This window comes from Ceratotherium simum, chromosome 2, assembly GCF_057802395.1.
Source record: "Ceratotherium simum simum isolate JZ-2026a chromosome 2, ASM5780239v1, whole genome shotgun sequence".
In the NCBI taxonomy this organism is placed as follows: domain Eukaryota; kingdom Metazoa; phylum Chordata; class Mammalia; order Perissodactyla; family Rhinocerotidae; genus Ceratotherium; species Ceratotherium simum.
In genome coordinates, this window is record NC_141901.1 from 34582213 (window position 1) to 34594920 (window position 12708).

Here is a 12708-nt window from a genome sequence, read left to right on the forward strand (position 1 = left end):
ATGTTTTGTAGTGGGAGATAGGCTACTTGGGATCTGACTCTAATCTCTTAAATTTGCTATATATTTTTTAAAAAGTTTATCATTCCTCCTTTTAGTATCCCTCTCTATAAAAACTTCGCCTGCCACTTAAGAAGTCACCTCTGGCTGCATCTGTATCATCACCTCAGTAAAAATAAGTAATGCAGTCCAAGGGAAAGACTGAGAAAAAATTTTAAATCATTCAAATCTCTACCACACAAAAATTTAACTCAAAATAAGTCAGAGACCTAAGTGTAAGAGCTAAAACTATAAAACTCTTAGAAAAAAACATAGCAGTAAATCTTTATGGCCTTGGATCAGGCAGTGGTTTCTTAGAGGGGACACCAAAACGATAAGCAACAAAACAGATATATTGAACTTCATCAAAATTAAAAATTTTTGTGCTGTAAACCGTGCCATCAAGAAAGTAAAAAGACAATACACACAATGAGAGAAAATATTTGCAAATCATATGTCTGATAAGGGACTTGTATCCAGAATATATTAAAGACTCTTAGAACTCAATAATAAAAACACAATCCAATTTAAAATTGGGCAAAGGGCTGGCCCTGTGGCTTGGTGGTTGAGTGCATGTGCTCTGCTGCTGGCGGCCCAGGTTCGGATCCCGGGCACGCACCGACGCACCGCTTCTCCGGCCATGCTGAGGCCGCGTCCCACATGCAGCAACTGGAAGGATGTGCAGCTATGACATACAAGTAACTACTGTGGCTTTGAGGGGAAAAAATAAAATAAATAAAATCTTTAAAAATAAATAAATAAATAAAATAAAATTGGGCAAAGGATCCAAATAGATATCTCTCCAAAGAAGAAAAATACATGGCCACTAAGTATATGAAAAGATGTTCAACACTATTAGCCATTAGGGAAACGCAAATCAAAACCATAATGAGAAGCCACTTCATACCAACTAGGATGCTATAGCTAAATATAAAATTATATGTACATTTATATAAAATATACATAATTACATAAATATCAAATGTATTTAATAATAAAACAAATAAATTATGTTTTATATATATAAATATAAAAAGAAAAGTAGTAAGTTTTGGCAAGGATGTAGAGAAACTGGAACCCTCATACATTGCTGGTGGGAATGTGAAATGGTGCAGCCATTTTAGAAAACAGTCTGGTAGTTCCTCAAAATGTTAACAGAGTTACCGTATGATCCAGCAATTCCACGTCTAGGTACATACCCAAAAGAAATGAAACATAAGTCCACACAAAAATCTGTACACAAATATTAACGGTAGCATTATTCACAATAGTCAAAAAATGGAAACAACCCAAACATCCATCAATTGATGAATGGGTAAATTAAACATGGTATATCCATACAATGGAATATTATTCAGCAATAAAAAAAATGAAGTAGTGATACACGCTACAACATGGATGAACTCTGAAAACATCATGCTAAGCAAAAGACACCAGTCACAAAGGAATTATATTGTATAATTCCATTTATATGAAATGCTCAGTATGGGCAAATCTATAGAGACAAAGTAGATAAGTGGTTGCCTTGGGCTGGAGGATTGGGGGGAAATAGGGAGTGACTGTTAATGGATATGGGGTTTCCTTTTGGGGTGATTAAAATGTTCTAAAATTGATGGTGGTGATTGTGGCACAACTCTGTGAAATATACTAAAAACCACTGAATTATAAACTTTAAATAAGTGAACTGCATGGTATGTGAATTATATCTCAATAAAGCTGTTAAGAAACAATCTCTACCACAATAGTTGCTACCTAGTTTCTACTTCTACACATTTCCATCAGTAACCGTGGTTCATTATAGTGATTCTAAACAGTAGGGTGAAAGGACACACCTGTTGAAAATACACAGGATTATTTTAATACGAGTTTAATTCTCCATTTCCACTCAAGGCAGAAGAGTGGTTAGAATCATGACAATTCATCACTGGAAGGAATCTTCTAATAGTAAGGTCATTGAGATGGTTATGCAAACTCTTTCCAAGAAAATCTTAAAGAACATGAAACATTTATAGTAGTAGGGCATGGAAAACAGCATGCAGAGAGTATAACTTCTAGAAGTCCATTCTATTCTACTGATGTCAAACGTAGCAAACATGCACTCATTTCTTTCATAGTCATTTATTGAAAGCATCCTATGTAACCTGTGCTAAACTTGGGGTGAGAAAAACCAAGACATGGCCTCTGCCCTTAAGAAGCTTACAGTCTAAGGGATCTGGTGTCAAGATGGCAGCGTAAGTGGTCTCTGAACTCACCTCCTCCCAAGGACACAACAAATTTACAACTACTCTTGGAACAATTACCCCTGAGAGAACTGAAAACTGGATTAAAAAGAACCCCCACAACAAGGGACTGTGTGATTGAGGTAGAAGAGGCAGAAATTCCTTTCTTGAGAGGAAAAAGCCATATTTTAGCCACAGCGCTTCACAGCTGGGAGCAATTTTAAGATGCTGCTAAGGTGCTCAGTCCTTCCGAAGCTAAAGCCAAGTTGGGGTGAGACCCTCATTTCATCCAGTGACTAGCACCGCACCCAGCAGTGCCTGCCCAGCACTCGCCCACACCATGGCCTCTGACTTGGAGCTCGCCTGCATCTACCTGGCCCTCATTCTGCACAATGATGAGGTGACGGTCATGGAGGATAAGATCAATGCTCTCATTAAAGCAGCTGGTGTAAATATTGAACCTTTCTGGCCAGGTTTGTTTGCAAAGGCCCTGGCCAATGTCAACATTGGGAGCCTTGTCTGCAACCTGCGGGCTGGCGGACCTGCCCCAGCAGCTGGCACTGCACCAGCAGGAGGTCCTGCCCCCTCCACCACTGCTGCCCCAGCTGAGAAGAAAGTGGAAGCAAAGAAAGAAGAATTGGAGTTTGATGACGACATGGGCTTTGGTCTTTTTGACTAAACCTCTTGTAACATGTTCAATGAAAAGCTAAACTCTCAAAAAATAATAAATATAAAGAAGCTTACAGTCTAGTAGAAGAGACACTTAAATAAATCAATCTACAGTCCAGGGTATGGTGCTAGAGTGTACTAGCACCATAACTAAGCACTATAACAAAGGTCTGTGTGTGCATAGGGTGCTCTGGAACACAAAGTAGAAGAATCAAAATCCATCTGGTAGGAGGGGGAGAGTATCCTGAAAAGCTTTTTCTCAGAGGTAAACTTAAGCTGAGTTTTGAGGAAATAGATTGTGTGGCAGGTAAGCAGGGAGTGGCAGGATACAAGGCTCAATCATAAAGGGCTTTACGTGCTAAACTACAAAGTTTAAACGTAATCCTGTCGGTTAAGGATGACAAATAGATTTCATCTCAGTGCCAATCCATATCAATTAATAATGGCTGCCTGAAGTGATATAGTGAGAAGGAGTCTTAGGCCATATCATATATAGAAAAAATGATCTGCCCTGGCCTCAGAAGGAGGAGAGGGTTACCTGGGCCAAATATTGCCATTCCTAATCAAACTGGAGAGTCATTAAAGAGTTTTAAACTGTAGAATGATATGGTCAGATATGCCTTTAAAAAGATCAACCTGGCAGCAATAGTGGGATGGACTGGAGAGGAGTCAGAATGGAGGCAAGAAGTTTGAATAGGAGGCCAGGTCAACTTCAAGTCTCCAGTTGATAAAGTGGTAATAGCTTGACCGAAGATAATAACAGGAAGAATAGAGAAAAAGGGACAACTAAAAAAGATATAAAGGAGGTAAAGTTTTGGGGTAGGGGGTAAATGAGATATCACTGATGGTGGTTTGCATGGACTACTGACTAGATAATGCCATTCATGCAGATAGAGAGCAAAGGAAATGCAAGTTGTTTTTAGTTTAGTTCAGTTTTGATTTGTTGGAAGATTGATGTTGATAATTTGGAAGGAAGGAAAGATAGTTTCAATTTAGAGTATATTTGAGTTTGAGGCGCCTAAGGAAGATCCAAGTGAAGATATTCAATAAACAACTGGATAAAGGTCTAAAGCTAGCTGAGCTCTGATTCAAAGATATGGATTTGAGGATCATCTGCATGTAAGTGATAAGTGAAGTTTTAAATGTGGGTGGGGTAACTTGGGGAGAGTATAGTTAAAAGAGAAATAGGAAGAAAATCCACTTGACTATAAAGTCCTTCGGGGCAAGGTTTGTAACCACATCACAACACACTGGTCAGCACAAACCAGTCCCTCATGTTTACTGGGTCAAGAAGCACAGGTGGCAACCTGGGACTTGCAAGTGGAGTCTGATATGGGGGCAGTCTTGTGGGACTGAACCCTTCACCTGTGGGGTCTGCACCAACTCTGGGTAGTCAGTATCAGAATTGAATTGAACTGCAGGAAACCCAGTTGGTGTCCAGAGAATTGGAGAATTTGCTGGTATTGGGAAAAACACACATTTGGTGTCAGAAGTGTTGTGAGTAAAAACAGTTCAGAAGAGGAGAGTATTTTTTGAAAGCACAGAAAGGCAGCCAGCCAACACACTCTCTCTTTTAATTATATCTGGGTTGGAATTTGTGAATTCATTTCCAAATCTCCTTAACCTCTCAGAGACATTGTTTAAATTTTTTTTCTGATTACAAAAACATATTGCAAAGAATTATAACATTATAGAAATGTATGGTTTAGAAAAGTTCCCCATAATCCCACTACTCAGAGATAACCACTATTTTGTGTATATCCTGAGACTATGTTTCATTTTATGGTTTTTTTTGAAGTACCTAACCCATCAGAAAAATACCACCTACTTCAAATACAATTACTACTACAGCCATCTTTTACTGAAAATTTACATAATTATTTAATCGTCATAACAATCTGAAAACTAGTACTACCCTCATGTAGCAGGTGAAGAAACTGAAGCTCAGAAACACTAAGAAGCATATCGAAGTTTACTCAGCATGAAGTGACTGGGCTGGGATTTGAACACTACATTCAGATTCTTTCTACTAATACCACACTTTTTTCTTAAGCACTTATAAACTCCTGATTCTTAACTGCTTTTAGATTTGTTGGTGTTTTCATCTTTTAAAAAATACTGATATTGAAAAAATTGGCTTGGGATTATGTAGTAGAATGGTTTTTGAAAACATTTGATTTATCTAGAAACAGTCTTTTCCTTTTGAATTGATTAAACTAATTGACAGAATTCTATGACATTCATAGGAGAAGCAAAGGCTGAAAACGCTGCTGTTCACATCCCAGGACTTCCATCAGTTTTGACTCTGTGGTAGTTAATGAGAGTAGACGGTGTTATCCTAGGATGAGGCAGACATATCAGAGTCTTTTCTTCTATGGGTTAGGGTTGCTATGAGTGGCCATTCCTAGGACTCAGCTATTAGACTGTTGTCACATTTGGTGTACAGATCAGGGCTGAGCCTGCCCTGATATCTAAAGCATATGTGTGGCTGTTGAAGTTTCAGAGCTTTGGGCTTGCACTGAAATTCAAAGGGATAGTGGAGGGGCTCCTGTGATCTTTTAACTTCCTATCTATCCAGACTGTCGAAGATTCTTTAACACTCTTGGGTCATATCTTCCTCCCACACCTTCTCAAACTATCTCCGTTCATGGTACCTTGGTGTTTGCAGTAATTTTTTTCACGGTGTCCCTAAGCCAAAAGAAATGCCTAACAGTTTTGTTTATTAAGTAGTTAGATCCAAACAACTTAAGTATTTATGTTCTAAAATTTAGTAGCCATTTGAAAAAAATTATCCACATAAATGGAAAGAAAAATTTTTATTTCATTCTTAAATAACCACAATTACTTACTAATGGGATGTATACATTGTTAGATACTGTACAACACCTCAAACCCTGGAAATCAGATTGGACATCACCACCCTCATTTCCTATTCCACATTGATTTTCACACAGGTCAGATTGGAGAATTAGACCTTCACTGAGAGATCACCTGAATCCATAAGCAAACCTATTGCTCAGGCAGTAAGCTTCTTTTCTAGAAAAGCCAAAGAACTTATGGATCTCTAAAGTAACTAATGGAACTCTGAAATGGCCATTTTTTTCTTCTGGGCTTTTCATGAGATGGGACCTTAGTTATTGATTCTCAAATGTGATGTGTTAGACATACGGTAGGAATCCTGGTCATTCCAGACTGAGGCACAAACTTTGGAGTAAGACAGATCTGAGTTCAGTTCCAATGCTGTCGCTAACTAGCTACTATATCATCACTTCCTTTTCTGCTTATACTAATGCCTAGTTAGGACTGTGAGAACTAAATTAAATACTATATCTAAAGTTCCTAACACAGGTATGGTAGTGATTATTATTTACATTAACAATAGGAATATTTCATCCTACACCTTTCAGAAAATGTCTGATGATTAGTAGCTAAAAATCTCATTCTCAGCCCTTCCTACTTCACGACTGCTACATCTTAATCCTTGCATTACCAGGGATGACCTGGAAAAATTGATTGTTACCAGAAGAGAAAATGCTTCTCAGAAATGCTTCATTTTTCCTCAGTGCATGAAAACTCCCGACCCCTCCCCACCCACCGAGGCTGCAGGAAAACAGACAGGCAGAACACACTACGATGACATTAGTGTGAAAACACTTTAGATAAAAGAGCAATCAGGTGCTGTCAACCTCAGTTTTAATCATCACTTGGACAGCTCCACCAAGGCTCTTTTAGATGTTTTCATTTTCATTTGCAGTGACATCTGCACAGGCTTGCTGGGAAGAAGTATCTGAAAGAGCTTATGATGGCTTCTGGAAGCGGCAATAGGACTCACTGACAATCTGCACAGTTCTGTATATAGCACCTAACTGAGGTGCAGCAGGCCAGAGCTGGTCTTGGCAGCCAAGTGAAAGCACCATTTAATTTTTCTTAGTGATTAGATAGGACAGCTTCAGTGACTTTGTTTTCCCAATTTAAATTGTTTAGCTGTTAGAAGAGTGCTCCTCAAGCTCTCAGGTTCTAGGAGAGGCTATTTCCTGCTTCCCAGTACACAAGACATCAGAGGAGGATTTAGGAAATCTCATATTTATTTTCTTCTCGTATATTTTTCACTTGTAATGAGGAGAGTCTTGGCCAAAGTCACCTTTGACTGAATTAACTGATATTCCTTGAAGATGTGATATGAGAAATAAATACTTGGTCTTTTTCCCCAGTTTCCTGGCACACAGCTCCTAAAAGCCCTTGGAATCTCTGAAGTCATAAGTGTCCTCTGTATGCTAATGAGACGACTGGTGGCTGGGGGCTCCTAGATAACTTCAGGATGGGGGCTAGTTGCCAGAAAGACCAAGGCATGATTTGTGGGTTGGAACTTTCAGCCCCATACTCCCCTCTCCTTCCCAGCCCCCCACACCTCTGGGGAGGAGAGTGGCTGGTAATTAAGTTAATCACCAACAGCCAATGATTTAATCACTCCAGCCTAGGCAATGAAACCTCCATAAAAATCCCTAAACTACCAGGTCCAGACAGCTTCCAGGTTGTTGAACACATCCATGCGCTGGGAGGGTGGTATGCCCAGAGAGGGCATGGAAGCTCCAGGTGCACTTCTCCCCTCACCTCTCCCCAATACTTGGCCCTATGTATCTCTTCCATTTAGCTGTTCTGAGTTGCATCCTTTATTTAAAAAAATAGTCAACGTAACTACAGTGTTTTCCCGAGTTCTGGTAAGCTGTTCTAGCAAATTATCGAACCTGAGGAAGGGGTCATGGGAACATTGATTTAATTTAGTTCTCACAATCCTAACTAGGCATTAGTATAAGCAGAAAAGGAAGTGATGATATAGTAGCTAGTTAGTGACAGCGTTGGAACTGAACTCAGATCTGTCTTACTCCAAAGTTTGTGCCTCAGTCTGGAATGACCAGGATTCCTACTGTATGTCTAACACATCACATTTGAGAATCAATAACTAAGGTCCCATCTCATGAAAAGCCCAGAAGAAAAGAACAGCCATTTCAGAGTTCCATTAGTTACTTTAGAAATCTGTAAGTTCTTTGGCTTTTCTAGAAAAGAAGCTTACTGCCTGAGCAGTAGGTTTGCCTATGCATTCACGCATCTCTCATCTCTCAAGAAGTTCTGATTCTTCAATCCCCCTGGTTTTAAAGACTATCCAAAACATTCAGTACCATTCTTATACTCATTCAAGTTAACTGTATAATTCATTTATAGTTGCATTCCTCTAAAATATCTGTTGTTTAGCATCCATATTTTCTTGTTCTAATTTCATTCTTTTTATTGTCGTATGCTGCATCTTGTTGATTACCCTTTGCAGTCACATTCATACTGCAGCTTCAGCTACCTGCTGTTCTCAAGGAATTTACCTAATTTCACCTAGATTCTTATACCATCTGTCACTGTGAAAAACCATGAGTATTTTAATCCCTACAGAACCAAAGCAATGGAAGAGTGTTACTAGCCATCTCTTTCTATCTTTTTTTTTCCCCCCAAAGCCCCAGTAGATAGTTGTATGTCATAGCTGCACATCCTTCCAGTTGCTGTATGTGGGACGCGGCCTCAGCATGGCCGGAGAAGCGGTGCATCGGTGCACGCCCGGGATCCGAACCAGGACTGCCAGTAGCAGAGCGCGCGCACTTAACCTCAAAGCCATGGGGCCGGCCCTCTTTCTATCTTTTAAAGGATTATTTGTAAAGTTCTTTTTCAATAAATTCTATTTTAAAGTCAAACTAGTGTCATCATGCTTTTCAGTTCAATATGCTTTTTAGAATTTATATATTGGCCACAAAATCTCTACAGTCTGAATAAATACCTTATCATGGATTTGTCTAGGCCAGTTTGTTCTGTTACTGGAACAAACAAGAACACAAACCTTTTAAGATTTCCGATGGTCAAGTTCCAACTTCTCAGAATGCCAGTCAAAGTCCTTCACTGTCTGGCACACTTTCCAGCCTTATCTTTCGTCACTTCTCGCATAAACACTACTCTCAAACAACCAGACCCAGTCATCATTATCCAGTGACTCTGGACACTTTCCAATCCCTATGCTTTTGCGCAGCATCAGGTAGTTTCTCTGTTGGAATGCCCTCCTCTACCTCCTCTTTATGAACTTTCCTACCCATACTTCTTTCATGCTCTTCACTCCTTAGAGTTGGTCTCTCCTCTGGGATCTCATATCTCTATTAAAAAGTAATCATAATGCAATATAAATATGTATTTGTCTTACTCCTTAGACTCTTCCAACCTTAAGGGTAGAGGCTATTATTATCACTCTCCAATTTCTAACGCATAACAAGAGATTAATTAGAAAGTAGGAGGAATGAACGTTTCTGAAATGACCACTATGAGCAAAGTGATTTACATGGGTGTATTCATTTAGTAAATGAAGATTTACTAAGCACCTACTGAGTGCTAGAGGGTATGAATGGTAAATAAGATAGACGCAATCCCACTCTCTGAAGAGATTAGTCTAATAAAAGAGATAGATTTATAAAAAGCAATCAAAATAATTACAAATTATATAATATAAACTATGAAAGAAACAACCAGTGCAATAAGAATGATGAAGGACTAGTGCTGTGAAACAGAAAATTAACAATAGAACTAGAAATAGAAGCTACTACTTTAGATATGGTGGTAAGCAAAGTACTCTTTGAGTGACAATTTTGTTGAGATCTAAAGGATAAGAAGGAACTAACCATGCACAGTGGAGCAAGGGGTAGGAATGGACATTTCAGATCAAGGAAATAAAACATGCAATGGCTCTGTGGTGAGGAAGAGTTTTGCCTGTTCCCAAGAATTCAAAGACCAGTGTGACTAGAGCAGAGTAAGCCAGGGGAGGAATGGTAGAGATGAGTTAGGCAAAAGCCAGATCAGACAGGGCATTTTAGGCCATGGTGGAGATTTGAATTTTAATCTAAGTGCAAAGGCAAATACAGTAATAGGAAGATTCTAAGCATGACATGATTCAATTTATTTTCAAAAGGGTTTTATTTTTCTTGCTGTTGTGTGAAAAATAGATTGGAGAGGAGCCACAAGAATGCAAAGACAGGGGCTGGCCCCGTGGCGCAAGCGGTTAAGTGCACGCACTTCCCTGCGGTGGCCCGGGGTTCGCTGGTTCGGATCCCAGGCGCGCACCGACGCACTGCTTGGCAAGCCATGCTGTGGCGGCGTCCCATATAAAGTGGAGGAAGATGGGCCTGGATGTTAGCCCACGGCCAGTCTTCCTCAGCAAAAAAAAAGAGAGGAGGATTGGCAGATGTTAGCTCAGGGCTAATCTTCCTCACCGGGAAAAAAAAAAAAAAAAGAACACAAAGATCACAGTTGATGGGACTGACTTCATTTCAGGCCAAATGATCCAGGTCTTCTCACCATTTGGTTCAATGGACATCATCTTCCAAAAGGCTGTTGTTATTAAGTTTATCATGCTTCTCATTCCTGTTTCCATAAGTCAACATCCAGAGTACAGTTTCTTGAAATCCCATCAATTCTGGGATAGACATTGTTAAATACCCATTTTACAAGGTATAAACTGAGGTTTAGAGAGTTTAAGTTGCCTAAGTCCACCTAGCCAAAATCTGTTCCCTTCCAGTTCTGAAAGAGGGACCTCTATGAAAGAGTCAACATTCTTTCTTTCATTCAGTGTTGATAAATACACTGAGATAATAAGGGAAACAACAGCCTAATAAATAAACTGCTCTTGTTCTTCCAATGATTTTTAGGATTAAATCTGCTCATCGATAACACCAAACTAAGCAGAAAGTATCAATCTAAAAATTTTAAGATTCTAAGTAAGGAGAAATAAAGTAATTATGAATTTACAGTTAGAATAGCCTAGTCTTGAATTTTATTGTGTTATTTCACTGCAAGTAGGTTAAAAACCAGAAATATACAGGAAATCTCAGGCAACACCCATCATCTTTATAGCTGGATTCCATCGTTCCTTTACCAAGCAAAGGAATGATAACATAGGAATGGTAACATCAGACCTTAGATAGGAATTTCCATCCTTACTTGATTATCAACAAAACTAACCTGATTGCGAATAGCAGAGACACAGCTTTAGATAATTTCTGCCAATGTCTCAGTAGTAGCTCCCTACATACAGGACCCCTACACTTGAGCCACCGGTGCTGCTCTTGCTGATGACCACTTCAGTAAAAATTCAGTCCACAGAAGCCTAGGAGGGGGGCTGGCCCCATGGCTTAGCGGTTAGGTGCGCACGCTCCGCTACTGGTGGCCCGGATTCGGATCCTGGGTGCTCACCGACGCACTGCTTCTCTGGCCATGCTGAGGCCGCGTCCCACATACGGCAACGAGAAGGATGTGCAACTATGACATACAACTATCTACTGGGGCTTTGGGGAGAAAGGAGGAGGAGGACTGGCAATAGATGTTAGCTCAGAGCTGGTCTTCCTTAGCAAAAAGAGGAGGATTAGCATGGATGTTAGCTCAGGGCTGATCTTCCTCACAAAAAAAAATAAGAAGCCTAGGAGGGCCCTGTAGGATATTATGAAAAACAAAAATATGTCCATGTCTCCAGCACCAGCCATGGAAAAATTTAAAATATAGTTGATCTTCTCATAAAGTATCCCTACCAGGGAAAGATGCATCAGATCTCAGAAACCTGATTATAATCTGCACTTTCTATCTGTAATAAACCTTATTACTTGAAAAGGATGCACTATCTAAGACCAGCAGACAATTCACTCTGCAGCTGTATTTCATATTAAATAACTAAATAAATAGACATTCTGGTCTGTAAACCAAGATTTTGTGAGATTAGAATGTGAGTTGGGCTTTTTGGGCCTAATCAATTCTAGGTGACAAAGAATGGGTGCTAAAACTGAGTTTCTGGAAGAATAAGGCTGATGACTAATCTTGGACTGTGTTCTGTCAATGTTCAGTCTGCCAGCCCATCTCTATTACGTTTCTATCTCTGCTCTCTATAATTTCAATAAATATAGTATCAGGACATGCTAGGGATGATTTAAACATCGGCTAAGAAAAGAACCTAAGCATAGTGGGAACTCATAATTAATTGTTAAAGGACAGAATGAACAATAAGCTTAAATGAACTCATCATTTTCTCTAAATCAAGTAGCTGAGTTGTAAAGGAAGCAGTGCCTAGAGCCACAGAAACAGCAACGTTCTTCATAGAAGTGTGTGTGTATGCACATACACGTAAAAACACACAGACATACCTGCACTCAAGGCAACACCAGTGCCACGGTGGCAAATGGACATCACCATAGGAAGAGACCAACTGCAAAGAAATACACAAAGGCAATTAAAAAAAGGAAAAGATGACACTATAGTAGAGAGTCCAATTTGGCAAAGAGAACATAAACTACTTTGGAAATAGGCACTATTTAAACACAAAAACAAAAACTAATAGCTTTCACATGCCTATGTTTCCACTTTCTGGTTTCAAAATAAGAAAACTGATTTATTTAAGGAGAAGCATCCCTCCCTTTTACCACGCTGCATCTGGTAGATAGAGCTAAAAGAAGGAATCAGTTATAACTCAAACTCCTCCATTCATAGGAGACAACATGGGTCAAAGACACCAATTAAAGTGGCATACAGTTAGAAAATAACCACTAGAGGCCAGTCCTGGTGGCTTAGTGGTTAAGTTCGGCGCACTCCACTTTGGTGGCCAGGATTCAGTTCCCAGGTGCGGACCTACACCACTTGTCTGTGGGTGGCCATGCTGTGGCAGGAGTTCACATACAAAAAGAGCAAAAAGAGGAACACTGGCAGCAGATGTTGGCTCAGG

At 39.7% G+C, this 12708-nt stretch overlaps 1 protein-coding gene and 1 pseudogene across 1 annotated transcript in view; one reads left to right on the top strand and one right to left on the bottom strand.

Annotated features, from left to right (window-relative positions):
* Positions 1 to 12708, bottom strand: part of SDHC (succinate dehydrogenase complex subunit C) — a 29010-nt gene that overhangs the window by 3239 nt on the left and 13063 nt on the right. The window contains exon 4 of the mRNA XM_004443697.3: positions 12134 to 12195. Coding sequence (XP_004443754.1) covers positions 12134 to 12195 — 62 coding nt within the window. The remainder of the gene's footprint in view (positions 1 to 12133; positions 12196 to 12708) is intronic.
* On the top strand, positions 2596 to 2934 carry LOC101400324 (large ribosomal subunit protein P1 pseudogene; annotated as a pseudogene).